General features: G+C 43.9%; 1 protein-coding gene and 2 long non-coding RNA genes across 11 annotated transcripts in view; 2 read left to right on the top strand and 1 right to left on the bottom strand.

The window, feature by feature from the left end:
• The window catches only part of LOC130377463 (uncharacterized), a 77213-nt gene that overhangs the window by 42139 nt on the left and 11873 nt on the right, over positions 1 to 23201 (top strand). The window lies entirely within an intron of this gene.
• LOC130377475 (uncharacterized) lies at positions 1361 to 4643 on the bottom strand. 2 transcript variants are annotated; one of them, XR_008894190.1, is made up of 3 exons: positions 4103 to 4643; positions 2077 to 2242; positions 1361 to 1526 (listed from the first exon to the last, which is right to left on the bottom strand). It is a non-coding gene; the product is annotated as an uncharacterized LOC130377475 (long non-coding RNA). The 2 variants fall into 2 exon arrangements; XR_008894189.1 differs by lacking the exon at positions 1361 to 1526 and adding an exon at positions 1710 to 1789.
• LOC130377412 (NACHT, LRR and PYD domains-containing protein 12-like) lies at positions 3868 to 21201 on the top strand. 3 transcript variants are annotated; one of them, XM_056584529.1, is made up of 15 exons: positions 3868 to 4721; positions 5430 to 5526; positions 5639 to 5755; positions 5827 to 5943; positions 6021 to 6134; positions 6249 to 6318; positions 8055 to 8280; positions 8588 to 10424; positions 10849 to 11022; positions 13318 to 13491; positions 16489 to 16662; positions 16938 to 17111; positions 19526 to 19699; positions 19877 to 19923; positions 20424 to 21201. In XM_056584529.1, the coding sequence occupies exons 2-15, from the start codon at positions 5444 to 5446 to the stop codon at positions 21056 to 21058; spliced, it is 4116 nt and encodes a 1371-aa protein (XP_056440504.1). In that variant the 5' UTR covers positions 3868 to 4721; positions 5430 to 5443; the 3' UTR covers positions 21059 to 21201. The 3 variants fall into 3 exon arrangements, with proteins under 3 accessions (XP_056440504.1, XP_056440503.1, XP_056440506.1); XM_056584528.1 differs by having other exon boundaries at positions 6018 to 6134; XM_056584531.1 differs by lacking the exons at positions 10849 to 11022; positions 13318 to 13491; positions 16489 to 16662; positions 16938 to 17111 and having other exon boundaries at positions 3873 to 4721; positions 6018 to 6134.

Here is a 23201-nt window from a genome sequence, read left to right as displayed (position 1 = left end):
TATAAAACCTCCATATTACTACTAAATTCAAGCCTATTCATGTATTTAACAATGTACATACTGCCCCGCAGGCCATTCTCTGCTACTACAACGCAAATGTTGATTTCCTGAGTGGTAGAGACATTCCTGGGGCCGGGTCGCCACATATGGCGGAGAATCGACCGAGGACTCGACCAAGCTACGGTCCATTTTTTGAGTGAACGCCAGCCTCCAAAGCAGCCTCGACACAGCCGGAGACGAGGCAGCCGGAGACGAGGCAGCGGGCGACGCCGGCAGCGGGAGCAGCTCCGCTTCAGGCAGGACCGCCGCTCCAACACGAGGCCCCGAAGCTTCATCAAAGGGTAGAGGAGTGTGGCAACCCGGATCCGGCCCAGCACCCCTGGAAGCAGTCTACCCCCAGATGGTGCCATTGAGGGCGTTGGAGCGGGGGCCAATTATCTAAATGCAGAGCACCTGAGGAACAGGTGCAGAAGCAGGGCTTGAATAGCCTGCTTCTCCACTCAATCAGGGCTCTCTCAGCCATGTGGCTCGGGCAAGGAGAGACAGGTTCTCGTGGGATAGGACCGTCGATTCCTCCCAGGTTTCTAGTTATTTTCAGTTTGAGACTTTTTGGATTAAACAGGCCTTTTTGCCCAGTAAAGTTGTGTCCGGTCTGGGGAGGAGGCGGTTCACTGGAGAAGGCGGGTTGCCAGAATATACAGTACATCGTTTTTCAAAAAGTCTTTGAAAATGGCTGATTACAACTTTATAGGCCTAATACAAATAAAATGATCAATATTAATACATAACAATTGTTGTTATCCGTTGGAGATGCTTTTCTTTTAAATCTGTGCAGAAGACAATTCCACTGACGGTACAGTAAGATAATGGACGCATGTTACAACTCATCCATTCATTGCCTTAAAGATGAATTTAAGTTTCGTAAAAGAAAATAGTGGGATCATAAGGATGACAAAAATGTCAACGCTTTTCAAGGGACCAGTCAGAAAACGTTTCATTCCCATTAATCCAGATACATGTTTCTTTGCTCTTGGATGTGTGCTCTGTGGTGTGTCACCAAGGTCGTCCATGTTGTTGTTGTTGTTGTGGTGCTGAAGTTGCCTCGGTTGTACCCATCACATTGTCTGTTTGACCTTTTCAAAGTCTTTCTCTGGTGCAGAATGAAATCATCCTCCCAGTCCATCTCAGATGAAGACACCGGGCATAATCTCTAATCCCAGCAGAGGACTCAGAGGTCAGAATCAGCCCCTACAGACCACACCTACTCACCTTTTACACATCTCCGCCTCACTCCTCAAGCTGGTCAGTCCCTCCTACAAAGCACCCCCCCCCCCCCCATTCTACTGTTACACCCCTAAATTACAACGTAAAGATCCTGGCTCCTGCAACCACAGTCTTACCCTGCTGTGTCTGATGGTACGGTAATAAGGTCAGGAGGTTGAACCCGTTATCTCAGACAGAGGAACGACTTCCTGAGAGGGTTCAGTACTTTGGTTGTTTGAGCTCCTTCCTTGTCCTTCTTTGGCCTACGAGTAACAAAAATGTTATATTATATTAATAATAGCTTCATAATCCTATTTGTAAAACTACACAGTCCCACATCACTCATAAATAAACCAGAAGTTACCTCCCCACCTTTCTCAAGAAATTCTATAAAATAAAAATGTGTAGTAAACATGTTATTAATGAATGAAAAGTAGTGGTTTTACCTTTATCGGTTATATGATATATAAAATGATAACGGGATCCACGACTACTAAAATGATCCCAACTGTGCTAGAAGATCCCTCTGAACAGAAAAAGAGAATGTTGCTTATTCTTTCAATAATAATAATAATAACACTCATTATAACAATGACTGCAATCCACATCCTAATACCTTCACATTAAACATGTTTCAATCACATTGTCTAAGGTGGCTCCTCAGTTACTGGTCCAGTTAACATGGTTCAGTAAAGAAGACAATGGAGACCTTTGCCTTACCCCCCCATGTGTTGTAAACAGAATGTCGCTTTTTCCCACCACAGGTGTTTTAGCATCACACAGATTGCTTTTGTATTTACACCAAGAGCCTACCTTCAATAGGGTCTTCAGATATCTTCGGTTCAATGTGGGTTACGTCTTCTTCGTCTGCGTACCTGAGAGTACACCTGTACGTCCCTTCACTCTGGGCTGATGAGGTCACGTACAGCCGGAGGCTGCCTGATTCAGACAGGTGGTCCTTTACTGCATGTCTTCCCTCCTAGCATAATGTTAATAAACAACTCAGTGGATCAACTGAAAGTTCTCGTATGTCTCCATTCACCCCTTCATCAGTGGGGAGGGAGGATATTACCCCACAAACAACAATGGAGTCTCCATTCACCCCTTCATCAGTGTTTGGAAAGGATATAACCACACACACAACAGTGGAGTCCGACTTTTTTAACCACACACACACACAAAAAAACTAATCTGGGGAAAAATATACAAACACACACTCACATACGCACATACAATAGATCAATATTGTAAATAAGAAACTGTTCTTAATGTTTTATCTGGAAAAATAAAGGTTAAAAAAAAGAATAAACACATAAACATGCGCACATTACCGAGTTACAATTATGTTTATTTAATCTAGAAATCGCTGAAGTTCCTTCCTTCATGAAACATAGATAATATAACTGTCATCAGAGTTAGTGAGAAGCTTCTACCGCTAACCCTCCAACGTGTTTCAGCACATGAGTTTAACTTATCGAAATCATCATTCAGCGTTCAAGTTATGCGAGGGCACACCATCCGCGAGGATTGATTCAACACCAGTGAGACACCAGTGGGACACCAGTGAGACGTTCTGCCATTCTTCCAGAACACACAAAGGACTGAGGCCTCCTCAGTGCTGCCCCTGCTGGCCGGACCTCCACACTGCAGTCATGTCCAGTAGATAGACGATAGCCCAGAGCAGCGGGCCGCAACCTCATTCTCACCGCTCCCCTGATCCTCACCCCCTGAGAGGGTCCTAAACGCTGGGCCTTCTCTTTAGTCCTGGGGGGCTCTCCCTCACAGCAGAAGGTCCTAAACGCTGGGCCTTCTCTTTAGTCCTGGGGGGCTCTCCCTCACAGCAGAGGGTCCTAAACGCTGGGCCTTCTCTTTAGTCCTGGGGGGCTCTCCCTCACAGCAGAGGGGCTGCTTCAAACCGTCTGACTGATTGACCTCTGTTCAGGATGGTGAGCCCCCCCCCACCCCTCAAGCGCCCCTGATGTATTAATTCTGCTTTAGTTTTGTTTGTTTAAAGGCACCCAGTGCAACTTTATGTAAACATTCAATGAAAAATAAACATTCAATTTCTAGTCTTTTTTACACATAAGTTTCAATAACTCCATACCATTACATATCGACATTCAAGGAGCAAAGATGAGACGTCGTTGTGTGGTGAGAACTGATAGAAAATCGTAAACAACAACCGCCGGTGGGGAGAAGCCATTTTTCCATTGACTGGAAGCCTGCTTTATTTATTGTAGGTTACAAAAAATAAAGAAAATGGCGGCATTGTTGTTATCGATTTTCTATCAGTTCTCACCACACAACGACGTCTCATCTTTGCTGCTTGAATGTCGGTATGTAATTGTATGGAGTTATTGAAACTTACTACGTGTAAAAAAGACTAGAAATTTAATGTTTATTTTTAAGCCTCGAAAGTTGCACTGGGTGCCTTTAATTATTCTTATCGATTAAACAAAGTTCCGTTCTGTACGCAACAAAAGGTTATTTGTGCTTTAACCAAGTACGACCCCTAGAGGGCAGTGTATCTAGTGTTGATTGGGTGTAGAGATGACACAGTCGGCATGGAAACGAAACACCTCTAACGTTGGGATTCATTCATTGGTTGAAGACGGAAGGAGGAATGAAGGAAACAATTAGATGAATCCAATATAATACGTCTGTAAATAAACAGATGTAGGGAATCAGAGTATTGTTACTCCTGGGGGCGCAGCGCCACACTCAGCACAACTCCCCCGCTATTTTTCAAAACCCAGGTACTACCAGCCAAGTTCTTACCATGCAACATGCGAGTTGAATAGCAACTAGCCTTGAATTAGCCTCAGAGGTAATAACTTACTTCCGGGTCTGTCCTGTCCCTGGTTTGATCCGAGGTGTTTCCGACAGCGTGTTTTTGGGGTTGTTGTCTTTTATGTCCCTTAACTCAGAAGTTTTCAAAATAAAAGTGTTTCCTAAGCTTCTCTTTTTTTCCAGTTGTAGTTTGATACTCTGAGAGTCCCAGGATTTCCCCACAGACGATATAAAGTAGGCTACAGCATTACTATACGTTGACTTTGTATGGAGTCGAACGCGCCCGTCGCCTGGAACGCGTCTATACGTTGACTTTGTATGGAAGTTGCGCCGCCCCTTCGCTTTTGGTGTGAACGCGCCATTACTTTAGTTTCGCCAGAGCCCGTCTCATATTAGACATTCTCTGGTTTCACTGGAATTTCACATAAACGATGTGACGCAGTTAGCTGTGATTCAAAGCTCTTCCTCTTTCTGATCTGTCTGCCATAAGGACCCAAGCAGCCCAATCTTTACTCTCAGAACCTTTGTTAATGTCCTGTCTCGCTTCTAAACACTTCTCTGTTATTTGGTGAACACCTAAATCTCTTTATTCCCTCCTTTCCTTGCATTTGTTATTCTATATTTCCATTCAACACGGGCAGCACACGTTTCGTCACGGAAAAGATAAGGTACCGTTTCCTGAATTCCTGTTTTCTTACCAGAAGTATTCAAACTATATTAATTTATTCTTACTAAATTAATCTGTTTCCAGTCCAAGCTGATTGTATCCATGTTTGTGGTGTAAAATAGGTTTAATGAAGGAGTATGCGTCAGGACATCAGTAACTAGTTTTACCGTGTTGAGGCCGATTATATACGGATCCTTCCTTGTATTGTGGACCTTTATTCTGTAGGGAGGTCAGAACGGTCAGTTTCATTGGTAACAGTTAAGAATTGATGGTTTGGAAGTGTCGGATCTAAAGGTAAATAAATAATTGGCCATAATTAAATGAACGTGTTAGAAGCATTGTGTGTGTGTGTGTGTGTGTGTGTGTGTGTGTGTGTGTGTGTGTGTGTGTGTGTGTGTGTGTGTGTGTGTGTGTGTGTGTGTGTGTGTGTGTGTGTGTGTGTGTGTGTGTGTGTGTGTGTGTGCGCGCGCGTGCATGTGATCTAGATTCGAGAAGACAGAGCATGATTAGAATGTAGCTCTAGACGGAGAGAGGGATAGAGTTTGTGATCTTGACATAAGTTGAGATTGACTGTGTAGTTCTAGACTGTGGGACAGATAGTGTGTGTGTGTCAGACAGAAGGAAGATAGGAAGTCTTCACTGAAGTCATTTCATGTTTGGTACTTAAAGAGAATCCAGAGAAACAATATGGCATTGTGTTTGTGTCCAGGTCTCCAGTCTACTATGGATGAGGAGAGAGAGGAGGGGGCTCCTACCTCTAAAACCACTCTGTCTGGGGAACATGGCCGCCAGAGCAAAGCTAAGAGGTAAGAAGAGGATCTCTCTGTCTGTGACTGTTGTCCTTCTCAGAGCTCAGCACTGATATCTCATGACTCCATCATCAGTCTTAGTAAAAGCTGTGTGTGTGTTGTGTTGAAGCCCAGAGCAGCGGGAGAGAGCAGACTCCCCTGGACCCAGCTGTGTCTCCTTGAAGAGTGACCGCTCTATGGATAATCCGCATAACTTTAGAGATGGAAATCAGTCTATTGAGAAGAGGTGAGGATTTATCAGATATTATACAACTATATCTATCAGACATCCTTTAATCCGGGTTCTTGTTTTTATAGAAGAGTCCAGAAGGAGAGAGCAGACTCCCCTGGACCCAGCTGTGTCTCCTTGAAGAGCGACCGCTCTATGGGTCATCCTCCTAGACTTAAAGATGGACGCTCCTCCAGAGAGGAAGGGTAAGGATTTGTCAAAGATTATAAAACGACAGCATCGATCAAACATCCATAAATCCTGGTTCTTGTTTTTCTATAAGAGTCCAGAAGGAGAGAGCGGACTCCCCTGGACCCAGCTGTGTCTCCTTGAAGAGCAACTGGTCTATGGATCATCCTCCTAGACTTAAAGATGGACGCCCCTCCAGAGAGGAGAGGTAGGAGTTTCCAACAAACTAGTAGTTTTACTGACTGATATTTACAATCAGGTTTGTATTAAAAAGATACTGTGTGTGTGTGTGTGTGTGTGTGTGTGCACGCTGTCTCCACAGGCGACCACAGGAGAGGTCAAAGGTTACCAGTGCTCAGTCTGTACAGCAGCATCAAGCAGAGCTGATCAAGGTGTGTAAATGAAACAAGACATTTGACTTCAGCTCTAAACAGGGGCGCCGTAAAGGGGGGGGGGGGGGGGGGGGGGGAATTCATCATAATCAAGTTAATATATTTAGTGTGAAAATGTTATCTAAAAAACGTAGCAATTTAAACAAACAAGGGGTTTGTTCCTCCATGTTTGGCTAAATGTTCAGTATAGTCTATATATTCCACCTCTCTCTCTTTATTGCATGGTTCAGTCTTGCGTGGATCCAGTTTTCAGCACAGAGTCTTCCACTCGGTCAGCTTACAAGCAGAACAGACGGAGAACAGACTGTCAGTAGTTTGACACGTCGTCGTTGATGTAGAAGTCGTGGTATCAGAAACAGAGAGCTGAGAGGGAGGAAAAGGGCCAACAGTTTATACAAACAAAGGTTTTTATTTATTTACCTTCCTTCCCTATCAATCAAATAGTTCTTCATAAAACATGAAATTCATAAATATGAATCAATAAATGAGGGAGACAGGTGGATGACCCGGGAAGTCTGTTTATTTAGGCCTTCACTAATTTTCTTCTACTTATCAACTATACAGCCAGGGTAGGTCTGTGAATACTGACCCCTAGTGGTGAAAAGTAATAGCAGAGTATGAAGACAGTCTGTGTCTTTTCTGTCCCATTTTACTGAGGTGTTTAGAGCCAGTGTAACATTACTGGCATCTGACAAACTTTGGGAACAAATTGACCAAAATGTAAAGCACCACTGAATTTCATGAATTTCTCAAGAGGAAAGCCTTTTGCCAGAACTGCAACAGCAATGAGAGATGCCACTCATGTATAGGGCTGGGATAAACGATTATTTTTTAAACGATTAATCTAGAGATTATTTTTTCGATGCATCGATTAATCTAACGATTCATTTTTTCAGTTCGATTCGATTATCGATTATCTCCCCATTAATTGACTAATAGCAATTTATACATGTTGATTTACATATCTGAATGAAAAAAACATGAATTCCTTAACATTGCAATACATGTTTATTGCCTTTAAATTCAAAAATAAAAGTGCAAAGAAATGCATTCTTTGAAGTCTACGTTGCTCAGTCATCTGCAGCTGCTCCCGGGTGGCACCTCTTCAGGTGCTGGTGCATTTGCCGTGGTGCTAGAATGGAAAGTCATCTCCATTTTGCAAAGACGACGTATCACGGAATCGTTTCCTTTTACATTAAAGAATTCCCATACTGTAGAGGAATGAGTGTGTGGAGCCTTGCACTTATGATAGTCTGAGGAGCCACTCGCGTTGCTACTACGCTCCGTCGCCATCTTCGTTTTGGGTTTTTCGAATCGACGCGCATTTTCCGCGTCGACGTAATTTATGCGTCGACGTCATCGATTACGTCGACACATTGTCCCAGCCTTACTCATGTACCTCTTACATTCATACATCAATGGTCAATGACAGCAGGCTTAGTATTAGGTAATTAGCAGTAGGCTACACTAGAGCTAGTCTATCAATCTATGGGTGGTCAAATGGATTTTCTAGGCTGGTGGGTGGTCTAGGTTGGAGGCCCAATATATTATTTGATAAGGCCCACAATCTCTAGTGGTGCCCCTGGCTCTACATGGGCAATAAAAGCATCTCTTGTGGAGCTTATAGGCTCCAGTTTTCCCTCTTTAGACCAGGGAGACGTTAATCTAGGACAGATGCTTCTGATGTCCTCAGTTAGTTCAAAGTAAAGTTCTCCTTGATGTTTGTTCTGTTCCAGAGGGCTGAGGAGAACGCACACGCTTTTCTAGACAAGGAGCTGAAGAAGCTCTGGAGGGATCTCTTCTCAGATTACCCACAATGCTCGGAGAGTCAGAGGGAGAAGGAGGAGGAGGATGATAAGAACGAGGAGCAGAGGAGGCGCGCCATAGAGGGAGTGGTAGACATCACAAAGCTCTGCCTGATGGAGATGAACCAGGAGGAACTGGCCGACAAGCTGGGGAGTGGTAAGATACTCATATATAGGTTAAATGGGTTGATCCATATATGTAGGGTTATTGTGGGGGTATCAGCTTAAAGAATTGTAAACATTAAACGGCAGATCAACAGCAGAATAACTCAGTGGAAGAGATGCACCACTATCTTGTTATATCAGGTTAGCAAGTCACTGATACAACTGATACTCAACAACGACAGCACTACTAATAAAGTTATAAGATCCATATAAAGTAGAATTTTATAATACTTTTTTCTTTACACCAGTAATATTGCTTGGAAATATGAATGGTATGTTTCTTCTGGTTTGGGATTTAGGAGCTGTTGCGGTCCAGTGGCAACATGAACTCAAGGCTCATCTGAAGAAGAAGTTCCACTGTGTGTTTGAGGGAATCGCTAGAGCAGGAGAGCAGAGACCTCTGAATGAGATCTACACAGAGCTCTTCATCACAGAGAGAGGCAGTGGAGAGGTCAACATGGAACATGAGGTCAGACTGATTGAAAAGGCATCCAGGAAGCAAGCCAACGAGGAAACACCAATCAGATGTGAAGACATCTTTAAACCTCTACCTGGACAAGATAAACCAATCAGAACAATAATGACAACCGGAGTGGCCGGCATTGGTAAAACTCTCTTAACACACAAGTTCTATCTGGACTGGGCCGAAGGCAAAGCCAACCAAGACATAGACTTCGCATTTCTCCTCACTTTCAGAGAACTGAATTTATTGAAAGGGAAAGAGTTTAGCTTACTGGAACTTCTTCATCAGTTTTCTGTTGAAACCAAAGAATCAGGAATCTACAGATACGACCATGACCAAGTAGTCTTCATCTTGGATGGTCTGGATGAGTGTCGACTTCCTCTGGACTTCCAGAATAACCCGATCTGGACTGATGTCACCGAACCGACCTCAGTGGACGTGCTGCTGACAAACATCATCAGGGGAGTCCTGCTTCCCTCTGCCCGCATCTGGATAACCACACGCCCTGCCGCAGCCAATCAGATCCCTGCTGAGTGTGTTGACATGGTGACCGAGGTGAGAGGGTTCACCGACCCACAGAAGGAGGAGTACTTCAGGAAGAGATTCAGAGAGGGGACAATGGCCACCACAATCATCTCTCACGTCAAGAAATCTCGAAGCCTCCACATCATGTGTCACATCCCAGTCTTCTGTTGGATCACTGCTACAGTTCTAGTGGACTTCTTCAAAACATCCCAGAGAGGAGAAGAGGTGCCCAAGACCGTGACTCAGATGTACAGCCACTTCCTGAGGGTTCAGTCCATACAGGGGGACAGGAAGTATCGTGAGAGAGCTGAAACTGATCCACACTGGAGTTCGGAGAGCAGGGAGATCATTGTTTCTCTGGGGAAACTGGCTTTTAACCAGCTGGAGAAAGGCCAGCTGATCTTCTACGAGGCAGACTTGGCAGAGTGTGACATCGATATCAGAGCAGCCTCAGTTTACTCAGGAGTGTTCACCCAGATCTTTAAAGAGGAGTGTGGACTGCACCAGGACAGGATGTTCTGCTTCGTCCATCTGAGCATCCAGGAGTTTCTGGCTGCCCTTTATGTCTTTCTGTCCTTCATCAACACTGGTGTCAACCTGCTCTCAGAAGAACATCCAACCTCCAGGGAAGCTGAACTCCTCCCCCTCTACCAGAGTGCTGTGGACAAGGCCTTACAGAGTGAGAACGGACACCTGGACTTGTTCCTCCGCTTCCTCCTGGGCCTCTCTCTAGAGACCAATCAGATGCTCCTACAAGGTCTGCTGGGACCAAGAGGAAGTAAATTACTGGGCAATCTAACAATAAACGTTCAATCGGGGCAGACAGGAAGGAGGTCACAAATCAATAACCAAATAGTCCATTACATCAAGGAGAAGATAGGTGGAGATCTCTCTCAAGAGAGAAGCATCAATCTGTTCCACTGTCTGAATGAACTGAATGACTGTTCTCTAGTGGAGGAGATCCAACAGTACCTGACATCAGGAAGACTCTCCACTGAATCTCTCTCCTCTGCTCAGTGGTCAGCTCTGGTCTTCATCTTACTGACATCAGAAGAGCAGCTGGACGTGTTTTACCTGAAGAAATACTCTGCTTCTGAGGAGGGTCTTCTGGGGCTGCTGCCATTGGTCAAAGCCTCCAAAACATCTCTGTAGGTTCACTCATAACATGTATTAACAATACAGCACTATACATAATACTAGAATATAAAAGTTATAGTAAATTACAAAACATCTCTGACGGTGCACTAAGAACATGTATTGCAATGCACACAATACAATATACTGTATATAATACTAGAATACAAAAGTTACAATAACATACAACATATATCTGTAGGCATACTTATAACATGTTTTACGATGCACACAATATACATAATTCTATAAAAGTAATATTATGATACAGTTTTCTGTCATAGCATTTTTGTTAGTATCAAAAATGTAAACCTAATATGTAACTACCATTTAAAGATCTAATGTATAATCATTTGTTCAACTATCAGACAAGTCTTTTCTGATAGTTGAATCACATTTAATCACGGTTCTCATCATGTTCTGTTTTTTTGTGTGAAGTCTGAATGGCTGTCAGCTGTCAGAGAGATGCTGTAAAGCTCTGGCCTCAGTTCTCAGCTCCAACTCCTCTAGTCTGAGAGAGCTCGACCTGAGTTCCAATGAACTGGAGGATTCAGGAGTGAAGCTGCTCTCTGCTGGACTGGGGAGTCCACACTGTACACTGGAAACTCTCAGGTCAGTTTTACTAAGTGCAAACTGTTACACCACAAGGTTCGGTTTCAGAAGACTTTTCCCTTCTGCCCCCTGGTCTGAGAATCACACCTAAATGAAGTCAAACTATATCAGATAATAACTCAGTACCTTTGATGACCACATGTATCAGAGTGGTGCCATTGGATACATTACACCTTTTTGTATATGTGGGATGCAAAAATGTAATTTTTGTAATCCCAAAGTTGCCATTGCAACTTTTCAATTATTAACACAAAATATAATAAAAGTGCGTTCCCACAATCCCCTGTTAACGGGTCAGTGGTAGTTGAACAAATGAAGTCGCAGTATTTGCAGTATTTGTCTAAATAAACCAGCAGCCAGACCAATGTAGACCCTGCCTTAGCTGAACCTCTGAAGCTAAGCAGGTGGGCTTGGTTAATACTGGATGGGAGACCAACTGGGAACACTGAGCTGCTGCTGGAAGTGGTGTCGGTTGGTGGCCAGTAGGGGGCACTCTTCCCTCTGGCCAGAGCATAAATCCTGATGCCCCAGTGCAGTGACGGGGACACTGGGCTGTGGAAGGTGCCGTCCTTCAGAGGAGACGTAAAGCCGAGGTCCTGACTCCCTGAGGTTATTAAAGATCCCAGGGCACTTATCTCAAAAAGAGTAGGGGATTCCCGGGTCCCGGCTAAAGCTGCCCAATCAGGCTCATTCATCTGGCCTCCTATTCATCCCCCTGTTTAAATGGCTGATTCATTCATCCCCTCACTCTCCACCTCAAGCTGGTGTGTAATTGATTGATTGAAGTGATTGAAATTCTTTATTGAAGCATGCACAAACGTAAGCTTACAAATGAACAGGTCAAAAGGATAACACATAAAAGCACATGGGCTTATTTCCATTGTGGTCCCTTGGTAGTGTAAGCATGCATATAGGTGTATGTAAGTGTGTGTGTTAAAGGTAATGTACATGACAATTGGGACAACAAAGTATAATATGACAGTCCAATCACACATTCACAATTCATGTGTGGTGAGCGTTCTGGCGCCGATTGGCTGCCGTGCATCACCCATGTGGATGCTACACATTCGTGGTGGTAAGTGAGGTCCCCCCTTCACTGTAAAGCCCTATATGAAGTCAATGTAAGGTGACTTGAAGAGCGCTGTATGAATATATAGTTCATTTCAAGTTCATAAATGTATAATTTTCATAGGAAAGACTCAACAATTTCTTTTTTGTTGCCATGACTTTATAAGGTCTTTGTTACGTCATCATTTTTTACAGATATACTTTACATATATTTTATCTTCAGAACTTCAATTGAAGACATAAAATACAGAACAAGGTCCAACAATTTTAGATGTAGAAATACAGAACAATAAATGCAGAAATACAGAGCAACATTAAACCATTTAATGTGAATAAATACAGAACAACATAAAACTATTGATCATGTAGAAATATAGAGCAACATAATAGAATTGAATATGTAGAAATTCAGGACAACATAAATTAATATGTTGAAATACAGAACATAAAACTATTGACTATGTAGTAATACAGAACAACATAATTGAAAATGTAGATATACAAAGCATCATAAAACGATTGAATATGTAGGAATGCATAAACATAAAAAGATTGAATATGTAGGAATGCATAAACATAAAAAGATTGAATATGTAGAAATACAGAGCAACATAAAACGATTGAATATGTAGAAATACAGAACAATATGTATCTATTTAATATGTAGGGATACAGAATAACATCAAAGGTTTGAATATGTAGAGAAGCAAAGCCCCAGAGGGGTTTCATAGTCATCCTTGTTTTGAAGCCCCCTATAAGTGTCTGAAGTCAGGAAGGGCAAGTGCCCTCAGTGTTATAGGTTTATGTAAATGAGCTTAAGCACATTTATGATGGTTTATCAAAATAAAAGGTTGAATTAATGAATCAATAGTCTCACAGAAGGAAGCATTGGGTCTGATAGAGCGCTGAAGGCCCTCCTTGGCTCCACAGCCCTCTGCTTCGTTAGGTCTGACTCTGTTCACACAGAGTTCAGGATCCCTACGGCCATCAGGGGACTGCTGGAGGAAGTTTGAATGTCCACAGTCATCTCCTTGAGCTCACTCCCTGATCCCTGATAGCAGCGAGGAGAGCCGAGGCGTTAGCATCATTGGACGTCCTCCCCTCCAGTGTGGCCCCATGGCGGCCCTGTGCTGTTCGTTAGCTACACCATGTTTCTCCTGTGAGCTAGTTGGATCCTTTAAGCACTTTTAATCTCACTTCCTAACATGTTCTTTTTATTGTGTGCAGGCTGAATTTCTGTGATCTGTCAGAGGACTGCTGTGAAGCTCTGGCCTCAGCTCTCAGCTCCAACTCCTCTCGTCTGAGAGAGCTGGACCTGTGTTCCAATCGTCTGCAGGATTCAGGAGTGAAGCTGCTCTCTGCTGGACTGGGGAGTCCACACTGTACACTGGAAACTCTCAGGTCAGTTTTACTCAACGTGCAAACAGTTCCGTATCAGGAGACTATTAAAAGACGACTATTGGCCCCTGGTTTAAGGATCAATCCTAAATGTCGTCTAAATATATAATCAAATGACTCAGTACCCTTGCTGACCACGTTTATCAGGGTGGTGCCATTGGACATATTACACCTTGTTGTATGTGCGGTGCGAAAATGAAAAGTTGAAAAGTTATCCGAGTTGCCATTGCATCTTTTCAATTATATACACAAAATATAATAATAGTGCCCTCCCACAATCTCCTGTTAACGGGAGAGTGGGAGTTAAACAAATGAAGTCACAGTATTTGCATCAATCAAAGGTTATAGGTCTACCTAGAATTATTATATTTTGGCGAGCAGCACAGGAATGACCCAACGGGAGACCCGGTTTAAAGCAGTTACACAATACACCACACGACCCGAGAGTTGCCTTTATTTATTTTGAATATGTCTTAAATTGTTTGACGTGTAAAAAAGTATAACATAACAAAGACTTTATACGCATACAAAAAATATAAATTCTTGAGTTGTTCCAATGAAAATGATATTTTTGCGATCACGGCCGTGGTCACCGTGTCCGGGTGCCGCAAAGGATCCTGGGAGGCCCGGGGGGAGCGTCACCGCCACCAAGGGATCTTGGCTAACGAGGGCTCCAGGGGTGCTCGTATGGTGCTAAGAGCATCGTTACTATAGCCTCAGTGGAGTCACCTGCTGGACATTCAGTGGTATTGGATGTGTTTTAATAAAACACATCCAATACCACAGAATGTCCAGCTGGCACCATTTCGCAATACCCCCAAAACAGTGGTTACCGCCAATATATTACTCATAGACTACTGTAAGATTTAAAAAGCAAAGACCGAGACAGAGTCAACAACAACATAATTTATTGCAGCAATTTAAAATTCCAAGAATAAATGCGCAGCCGAAATGTACCGATCAAACGCCACGTCCCAAGGTAACCCTCAAGGCATATAATAAATTCAAATGATTCCATTCGTCTTGTGTGGGAGGTCGCTTTCGAGCTGCACTTGCTGTCTCCCTCTGATTTTAATTTAATCTTGTGGTTGGTCCTCGTATTGATCAATGACAGAAGACATACTGTAAACAAATCATGCTGATACCAGCGGGTGTCGGAGAATTTCTGCAGGCGTTTTTTATTGCGATTATTTGCCATAAAGCACTGTAGGCGCTTCGGTGAGGCTGTGTTGAAGTTCATTATTAATTGGACCGTGTCTAGACAGTAACGAACATCCCTGACCTTATAGTAGAGTGCACAATCGAGAGCGTGGTTTCTGAAGTGAACGTAGACTGCTGCGGGAAACTGTGCTGCAATGCGTGCCTGAATGCCACGCGCTTTCCCGCTTACATTACCAGCACCATCATAAGGCGTATTTACACTGCCAAATATGCCGTCTTATGCACGCCTTTTTCGCGGCACGATCCACGCGTTAACACTACCCGAGGTAAATTGCCTGCTTGAGCTAGCACCCCAATTTAGTTAATTTAGTCAGCAAAATAAAGAATATGTTGGCGTTTTTGGACTTGTAAATAGTTAATCGCGTTTGTAGCCTACACTGACGTGAACTCATTTTTACATGCGGGTGACTTCATTCATAAAAAAAATAAAAAATCCGGGAGCATGCAAATTATTCTAAAGAGGTCTAAACTCTGTGCGCAGCCCCGCCTTCTCCAGTGAACCAAGAAATCCCGCGCTGTGACGGACGGGGGATTTGGCCCCTCAGTTTTACACAGGAAACTTGAGATAAGACGGTGAAGTCGCCGGGCATGCCAAGCTGCGACCGAACCGGCTTGGCAGTGTAAAGAGGCCTATACATCATCCTGCCCAACAATATGGGCAGGATCTAGACCAAGCTCTTCTTATCGGGTCAGCAATAGCCGTGTGTCAATGCCCAGCCTCTGCCTTTGACTGATAATGAATGAATGGAGCGTTGCATTTTTAAAGTTTACACCAAAGATTCTAGACTAGAGAGTGCGCGCCATCAATGAAACCTTTTAAGGAATCAGATAAAGTCTGCTCTTTATGTGCTAAGAAATTAGCACATTATGATAAATGTAGTTGTCACACAAGCTGTTTTAGATTTTTGTAAGATGGAATTGTTTCAGGGGGGAAAATGCCTCGAAAACATATATACGCACAGTGCGTTCAAGATTAGGACTGACAAAGCATATGTCAGCCCAGGCCTAATCAAATGGGTTTTAATATCTTCAGTGTACGTATTATTGTAGTCTATTCTTTTCGTAGGATACTCTGCTGTATGCCTTGATGGGGACATATTTGAACCCTTTTTAACCCTATTTTCCATCGACAATCCTGCGTCTCCCCCTCCTACAGAGCCCATTTCAACACCGTGTCAGTGGACAGTTACAAGCCTACAAACGTCGTTAGAGCAGAGCACGCTTGTTCATGTTAAGAGGAGTTTCAGGAAACGCTCCAAAGAAATTTACGAAGGTTCGCAAGATCCTTCTTGAGAATGATCGTACGAGCTTGGATCCATCGTTATCGGGAAACGGGGCCCAGGTTTAAAGCAGTTACACAACGCAAGACCCAGAGAGTTGCCTTTTTTTTCACACACACACACACACACACACACACACACACACACACACACACACACACACACACACACACACACACACACACACACACACACACACACACACACACACACACACACACACACTCTCTCATACTCACACACACACACTCTCTCATACTCACACACACGACTCCCATGGTGGCGGTGCCGCTTCCCCCCGAGCCTCCCAGGATCCTTTGCGGCACCCGGACACGGTGACCACGGCCGTGATCACCACAATATAATTAACAGAAGAATAATGTATCATCATTTTTATATAACTATCAGAAAAGAAAAGTTTCTGATAGCTAACTATCAGAAAAGTCGTCTAAAACATTAAATCAGGGTTCCTAACATGTTCTGTTTATTGTGTGTGCAGGCTGATTGGCTGTCATCTGTCAGAGCGATGCTGTGAAGCTCTGGCCTCAGTTCTCAGCTCCAACTCCTCTAGTCTGCGCGAGTTGTACCTGAGTTACAATGATCTGCAGGATTCAGGAGTGAAGCTGCTCTCTGCTGGACTGGGGAGTCCACACTGTACACTGGAAACTCTCAGGTCAGTTTTACTCAATGTGCAAACCTTTACAGCACAAGAGTCTTTATAAAAAAAAAGTAACAAAAAAACTTCAATAAAGACATTTAATGTAGAATGTACAGTTTACTATTTTTTATTATTATTATTCTACCTATTCACATGTAGTCAGGCTTTTTTTTAAAGCTCATTAGAATTTAAACATAAAAAAAATTAACATTGGCGTAACTTCTCTTTCAATTATGGAAAATGTTAAAGACATAAACACAGTAACATGGTCTTTTATTTTGTGTGTGAAGGCTGAATGTCTGTCGTCTGTCAGAGAGATGCTGTGAAGCTCTGGCCTCAGTTCTCAGCTCCAACTCCTCTAGTCTGAGAGAGCTGGATCTGAGTACCAACGATCTGCAGGATTCAGGAGTGAAGCTGCTCTCTGCTGGACTGGGGAGTCCACACTGTACACTGGAAACTCTCAGGTCAGGGTTAAGGCTGGTTTATGCTCGGTTACGTAAGCGTAAGCGCAAGCGCAAGAGGCCCTTGCGCGCCCTTGCGCCCCCCTTGCGCGACTTCTCACGTCTTGCGTGCGTCGGGTGATTTTTCTAGACTTGCGTCATTTTTTACGTAAGCTTTTACGCGAGCAGCCCAGCCTGCAAGGCTGTGATTGGTTTGCTGGTCTGGTTACTACTTCCTGTCTGGAGTATCACCCGGCAGGCTCATATACAAAAGCATTAACCTGAAGTGAAGTTAACTTTGCTGCCAACACATTATGTCGTTTTAAAATGTAGAGAGATATGCACATTTATACAACCCCAATGATCAACAACTTCATCACCCCTGTTCCTCTGTCTGTTGCCATCATTCACTGTGTATGGGGAGAACACGATCTGGCACATAAACAAACCAACGACTCCCACAGACAAAGACGTCATTCTCGAGGTCGTCTTCAACGAAAAACTTTCCTCCACATATTACTCCACCTACTGTTCTGGCGGTAAATTGCTTGGCAACACGCGCAACACGCGCAACCTAAAAGGGAGCATGAATTGCTTTGAGTAAATTTTGCGCAACAACGTAACACCAACGCTGAAGCATGCAGCCGCCTTTAGGGTTAAATGTGTCTTTGGGTTTGTTTAATAGTAAGGGATGATCCAGGACTAGGTGGGCTGTGATCTAAAAGAACAGACGACACGTGTCTAAAGCCCAGTTCAGACCAAAGATTAGCCTCGCAACGACTTGCAACTCACAACTCCTTCCAACTCCTTGCGACGAGACGGGCTGCGATGTTCTAAACATGGGGCAGTTCAAACTGCTGCACCGGGCGGTGACGTCAGGTGGTTTCCCTAGCAACTGTGAACGCTCTGGCACAGCTGAGAGCCGCAACAGCATCAGCATCACGCTAAAAAGTAGCCTAACTTAGGTTTGCGATTAGGTTGCTTGAGCTAGCACCCCGGACCCTACACACACATTGGCGGTTTATTGGGTTTCATTCTGATGTAAATGCAACAGCTCAGCGGTTCCGGGGGGGGGGGGGTGGGGGGCGGGGGCTTGGGCAGAGGTGTTGCTGCGCTGGCTCCACAGAGACAGCGCAGCGATATCATCATGAGCAGTTCTTACTTTGTAGAGAGATTTCTATTTGCAAAAACTGTTGGTTTATTTTAATTGATCCCCTTCAAGAATTTGTGTGTAAAGGGGGGGGGACTAGGCTATATTCTCGCTTTCCTACTTTGTAAAGCGCATTGTAGGCCTGTTGCTTTTGGGCCGATACTGCGCCCATTCCTTGATTCGTTCTGCCGCAGCACTCCAAACAATTAATTTTATTCCAATGTTCGTCAAATCCGCTCCAATAGTGGTCCTGCATTGAGTTGAAATCCAACTCTAATGAATATATGGTCCAGTTTTAAGTTTCAAGAATATTTATACATTCCCAGGGCATGTTAAATGAGTGCATGCCCCGCCACTCATAACACACTTGTAAAATGCAGTCGTCAATTGATGGAATGGGTTATTTCATACATCATCACAAACAAAATTTGGATTTAATCATTAAATTACAGATAAATAATACTGAAATGGCCACTTTTTGGTTGAACACATTTGAAGGTAATAATTACGATCCCCCAATGTTGACCTGAAGTTAGGGTTAGGGTCACGCTGCTGCAACTCTTCCCCTGCGACGTTCCAAAACAGCCTCGTTGCGAGGCGAATCTTTGGTCTGAACTGGGCTTAAGATCCCCACCAGATTCAGCATCATTATTCATTTGTAGGCTGGGGTCAACATGTCAGTGGAGCACAGATGGGAGGAGGGAGGCCAAGAGGCCAGAGGAGGAACAGAACTTTAGAGGACGAGGATTCTAGGAACATCATTTTTATTTTTTAAGGGTTGTTTATTTTTGCTGTCTTGTTAGCTGCTAGTGTGTCATTAGTTAACAGGTTATTCTAGCTGACAGAACACCGGCCAGCTGATGTGAGGGTGAGGGGTTGCTGTACTGTTAACTGCTAGCATGTTATGTATGTTATGTGTGATGTAACTCTGGCCAGCTCATGGGAGGATGAGGGTTAGGGGTTGCTGTCTGTATGTTATGTGTTATATGTTATGTAACTCTGAGGAGTTGCCATTGCCATTAGTGTAGACATGAGGCTCGGTGATGGAGGCTCTAGACGGGCTGTGATCTGAATTAAATCATAAAGCTTTAAGTTGTCCATCATATGGAATTAATACTTTATTAATCTGTTTACTTCAGTAAGAAATATTCTCTTCCAGATAGAATAAATAAAGGTGTGTGTGTGTGTGTGTGTGTGTGTGTGTGTGTGTGTGTGTGTGTGTGTGTGTGTGTGTGTGTGTGTGTGTGTGTGTGTGTGTGTGTGTGTGTGTGTGTGTGTGTGTGTGTAGGTTGTCTGGCTGCCTGGTCACACAGGAAGGCTGTGCTTCTCTGGCCTCCGCTCTGAGCTCCAACCCCTCCCATCTGAGAGAGCTTGACCTGAGCTACAATCACCCAGGAGACTCAGGAGCTGCGCTGCTCTCTGCTGGACTGGAGGATCCACCCTGGAGACTGGACACTCTCAGGTATGGAGAGGACAGCTCACCATTCAGAGACAATGTCTCCTACAAGGATTCAACCCTCTGCTAGATGAAGTGGTTTGAAAAGGCAGCTGTAACTTATGTTGTGTAGAAAGTGATGAGACGGCAGATGATGATGGTGAATGTTTCAACATGCTGCTCTCACTTTGTTTCCCCCCCCAGTGTGGAGCACGGTGGAGTGTGGAGACTGAAACCAGCTCTAAAGAAGTGTAAGTGTCTGTTTGATTCATCACAACGCACACTGACTATTGAGAGGGAAAGTCCATCCACACAGCAGGAGGTGACGTCTGTTCATTCAGATATCTGGGAATGAAGCTGATGACTGACATCATGTATCTTACATATATAAACATTAACATAATTGCTGTGATTATATCAGGAGTGATGATTTTACAACATTGGACATAACACCATAATAATCAGGATACTGTTAATCATAATTACATGTCTATATTATATTCAAAAACTATTAAATTAAACTATCATCTTGTCACTATTATAATAATTATAATATTGTTTTAATTCCGGTCATTACATTAGCTATGGCACATAATAATCATATTAACATGTTTTGAATGATGCATGTGTTTCACCTTAGATTTCAATTAGAGCTGGTGATGCTGTTTATTTAATATTGATGACGATGATGATGATGATAATTATAATTAATAATATTGGTTTAGCAGCCTAATCGTGTTTCTCCCGTCAGATGCCTGTGAACTCACACTGGACCCAAACACAGCCCACAGACGACTCTCTCTGTCTGAGGACAGCAGGAAGGTGACGTGGGTTGAAGAGGACCAGTCGTATCCGGATCACCCAGAGAGGTTTAACGCCTGGGGGCAGGTGTTGTGTAGAGAGGGTCTGACTGGCCGCTGCTACTGGGAGGTAGAGAGGGGAGGATGGGTTGATATAGGAGTGGCATACAGAGGAATGACAAGGAGAGGAGGGAGTAGTGACAGCAGGCTGGGAATGAACAACAAGTCCTGGAGTCTTGTTTGTGGTGATGACGATGATGCTGCTCTCTACATTGCCTATCACCACGGTAGTACAACATCCATACGTCTCCCCCCCCCTCGCTCTAACAGAGTAGGAGTGTATCTGGACCGGCCCGCTGGCTCTCTGTCCTTCTACAAAGTGTCCCCAGGTGGAGGGGGGTCCTCAGACACACTGACACACATCCACACCTTCCAGGCCTCCTTCACCCAGGAGGTCCTCCTCCCTGGGTTTAGGTTAAGTGAGATTGGTTCCTCAGCGTCTCTGGGAGTGTCCATTGTAGACACACAAACACACACACAGACCCAAAAAAAGAAAAGAAAAGCACGCACATGTACACAGTCATAAACACACCCAAACCAACAAACACATATGTACATAGAAATTAACACACACGCACACAAACACATACACACACAAACGTATACAGACTTCAGTGTTTCCCACAGACCAAGGACCAATGTGTGGTGCGCGGGGGGGGGGGGGGGGGGGCGACACAGCACGGCGACGCGGCCGTCAGTGAGTGTGCATGTAACTCTGCGTTTACATGCGGACACATCTGATCCGCATAGATGTGGAAGAACAGCTCAATCGGAATAGAAAAGTATCATATATATACGCCTCAATCGGTTCGGAATAGAATTCTATGCGGAGTATGAGAGGTGGTGTAGTCCGCTTTGGGGTTTAACTTGGAGCAGCTGCAGTAGTTCGCAATTGGTCCACTCCGTCTGTACTTTAATGCACACCGAACCTTACCGCTGTCAAGGAAATTGGATTTATTGCCTGATTCACGTCTTTGTTATTATCACTCCGTAGTGCTATGCAGAGATGAATGGACGGAACGATTTTTAGATTTCCAAATCGCGTTATAAAAAAAAAAAATATATATATATATATATTAAAAAAAAAAAAAAAAAGGACACAATCAATTCGTGGCGTTCGATCTTGATTCTGTGGCGCCGCGCCACACAATGGTCTATGTATGGGAAACACTGGACTTAATCACACACACACACACACACACATACAGAGACAGACTTATTTACACAGACATGCACACACACACACACATCGTTCATGGATCTAAACCCACAGCAGGTCTGTGTTCCGGTGGTAAGCAGCAGGTAACATCAGTGTCTCTCGTGGTTCATCTCTCAGCCCTCTCTGTGTTCAGCTGGGCTGCTGAGCGTCAGATTAGAGGGGGCCGCTTGGGTCTGGGGGGTCCTCACAGTCCTGATGTTGTTGAGGACCAGCTGTTAGGGGGACGTTTGAATACCTGTGGACCCATGGACGTACCTGTAGTGCATCGGGTTGTTGAGCAGCAGCTGTTGGTGCTCTGAGGGGTCAACCCGTTCAGTGGAAGTACAACACTTTGTGATTGATTTAATTACTCCACTGAACTCCAAATGCTGCATTTTATTGGGCTTCTGGAAGGTTCAGCATAAACCATGAAAGGAAGATCTTCTTTTGGGTTAAGCAGGTTGTACAAAGATTTACTTTCTAAGGTAAAAATCAATCCAAAATCAGTTTATATTTTGCCATGCCTGACATGGAACGTGATTTAAAGCAGATTTAACAACATAATCATGAATGATGATAAGAGTTCTATGGGAAAGGGTAACGATGTTGTAAATTACTTTAAACGGAAGATCGTTTCTTTGTGTTCTGTTGGGAAGTCAACATATTCAGTCATTAAAGATGCCATATGATTTGTAATTGTTCATAAATCATAATGTTAATAAACTACTCAGTGGGTCAAATGAACGTTCTCGTGTGTTCAGACGATTCTTCCCGTTAGTTCATTTTAAATCCTCCAAGTCTTCTGGAGACGTTACCTCCAACACAACAGTGGAGTCTCCATTCACCCCTTCATCAGTGTGTGGAGATGTTATTACCACACACAACAGCGGAGTCTGACTTTTTTAACCGCACACGCATATACAAAAACAAAAAGTAAGTAAAAAGGTGGCGAGCCTATCTGGCGAGCTAACCAGCTAGGCAGAGCCTAGCCTATCTGGCGAACTCTGCTGTCTGATTGGTTCAGAGACAGCAGGCCTGTGGTAATGCATCAGGCCCTTAGATGGTATTTCACGTTACATGGTACAGAGGTTTCCTTACGTCCTCATCTCCTCCCTCCTCACCCTAGCTGGATGCACTCCTCCAGGTAGTACCACACACACACACACACACACACACACACACACACACACACACACACACACACACACACACACACACACACACACACACACACACACACACACCAGAAGTGAAGACTAGAATGGAGTTGATTTCTAAAATTGCTGGTTTGGTTGATTAATTGATGTGTTGTTTAATTCAAACCACATTGTATAACATTTATAGCGCCTAGAAGGGCTGCAATAGTATCTAGGGCCCCATCCTATTATTCCCCCTAGCCCTAGATTTGAGCCCTAGCCCTAGAAGTTGTGCGTTCCCTCGGAGCGGTAGGGTGATCCAATACTTAGGGAGC

The sequence above is a fragment of the Gadus chalcogrammus genome, chromosome 23 (genome assembly GCF_026213295.1).
Source record: "Gadus chalcogrammus isolate NIFS_2021 chromosome 23, NIFS_Gcha_1.0, whole genome shotgun sequence".
In the NCBI taxonomy this organism is placed as follows: domain Eukaryota; kingdom Metazoa; phylum Chordata; class Actinopteri; order Gadiformes; family Gadidae; genus Gadus; species Gadus chalcogrammus.
This window is presented reverse-complemented; position numbering and strand designations above follow the sequence as displayed.

Coding starts and splice junctions, on each gene's coding strand:
- LOC130377412 (XM_056584528.1), top strand. CDS start 5,444: ATGGATGAGGAGAGAGAGGAGGGGGCTCCTACCTCTAAAACCACTCTG. Junction 5,527..5,638: donor CGCCAGAGCAAAGCTAAGAG/GTAAGAAGAGGA, acceptor GTTGTGTTGAAG/CCCAGAGCAGCGGGAGAGAG. Junction 11,023..13,317: donor TGTACACTGGAAACTCTCAG/GTCAGTTTTACT, acceptor TATTGTGTGCAG/GCTGAATTTCTGTGATCTGT.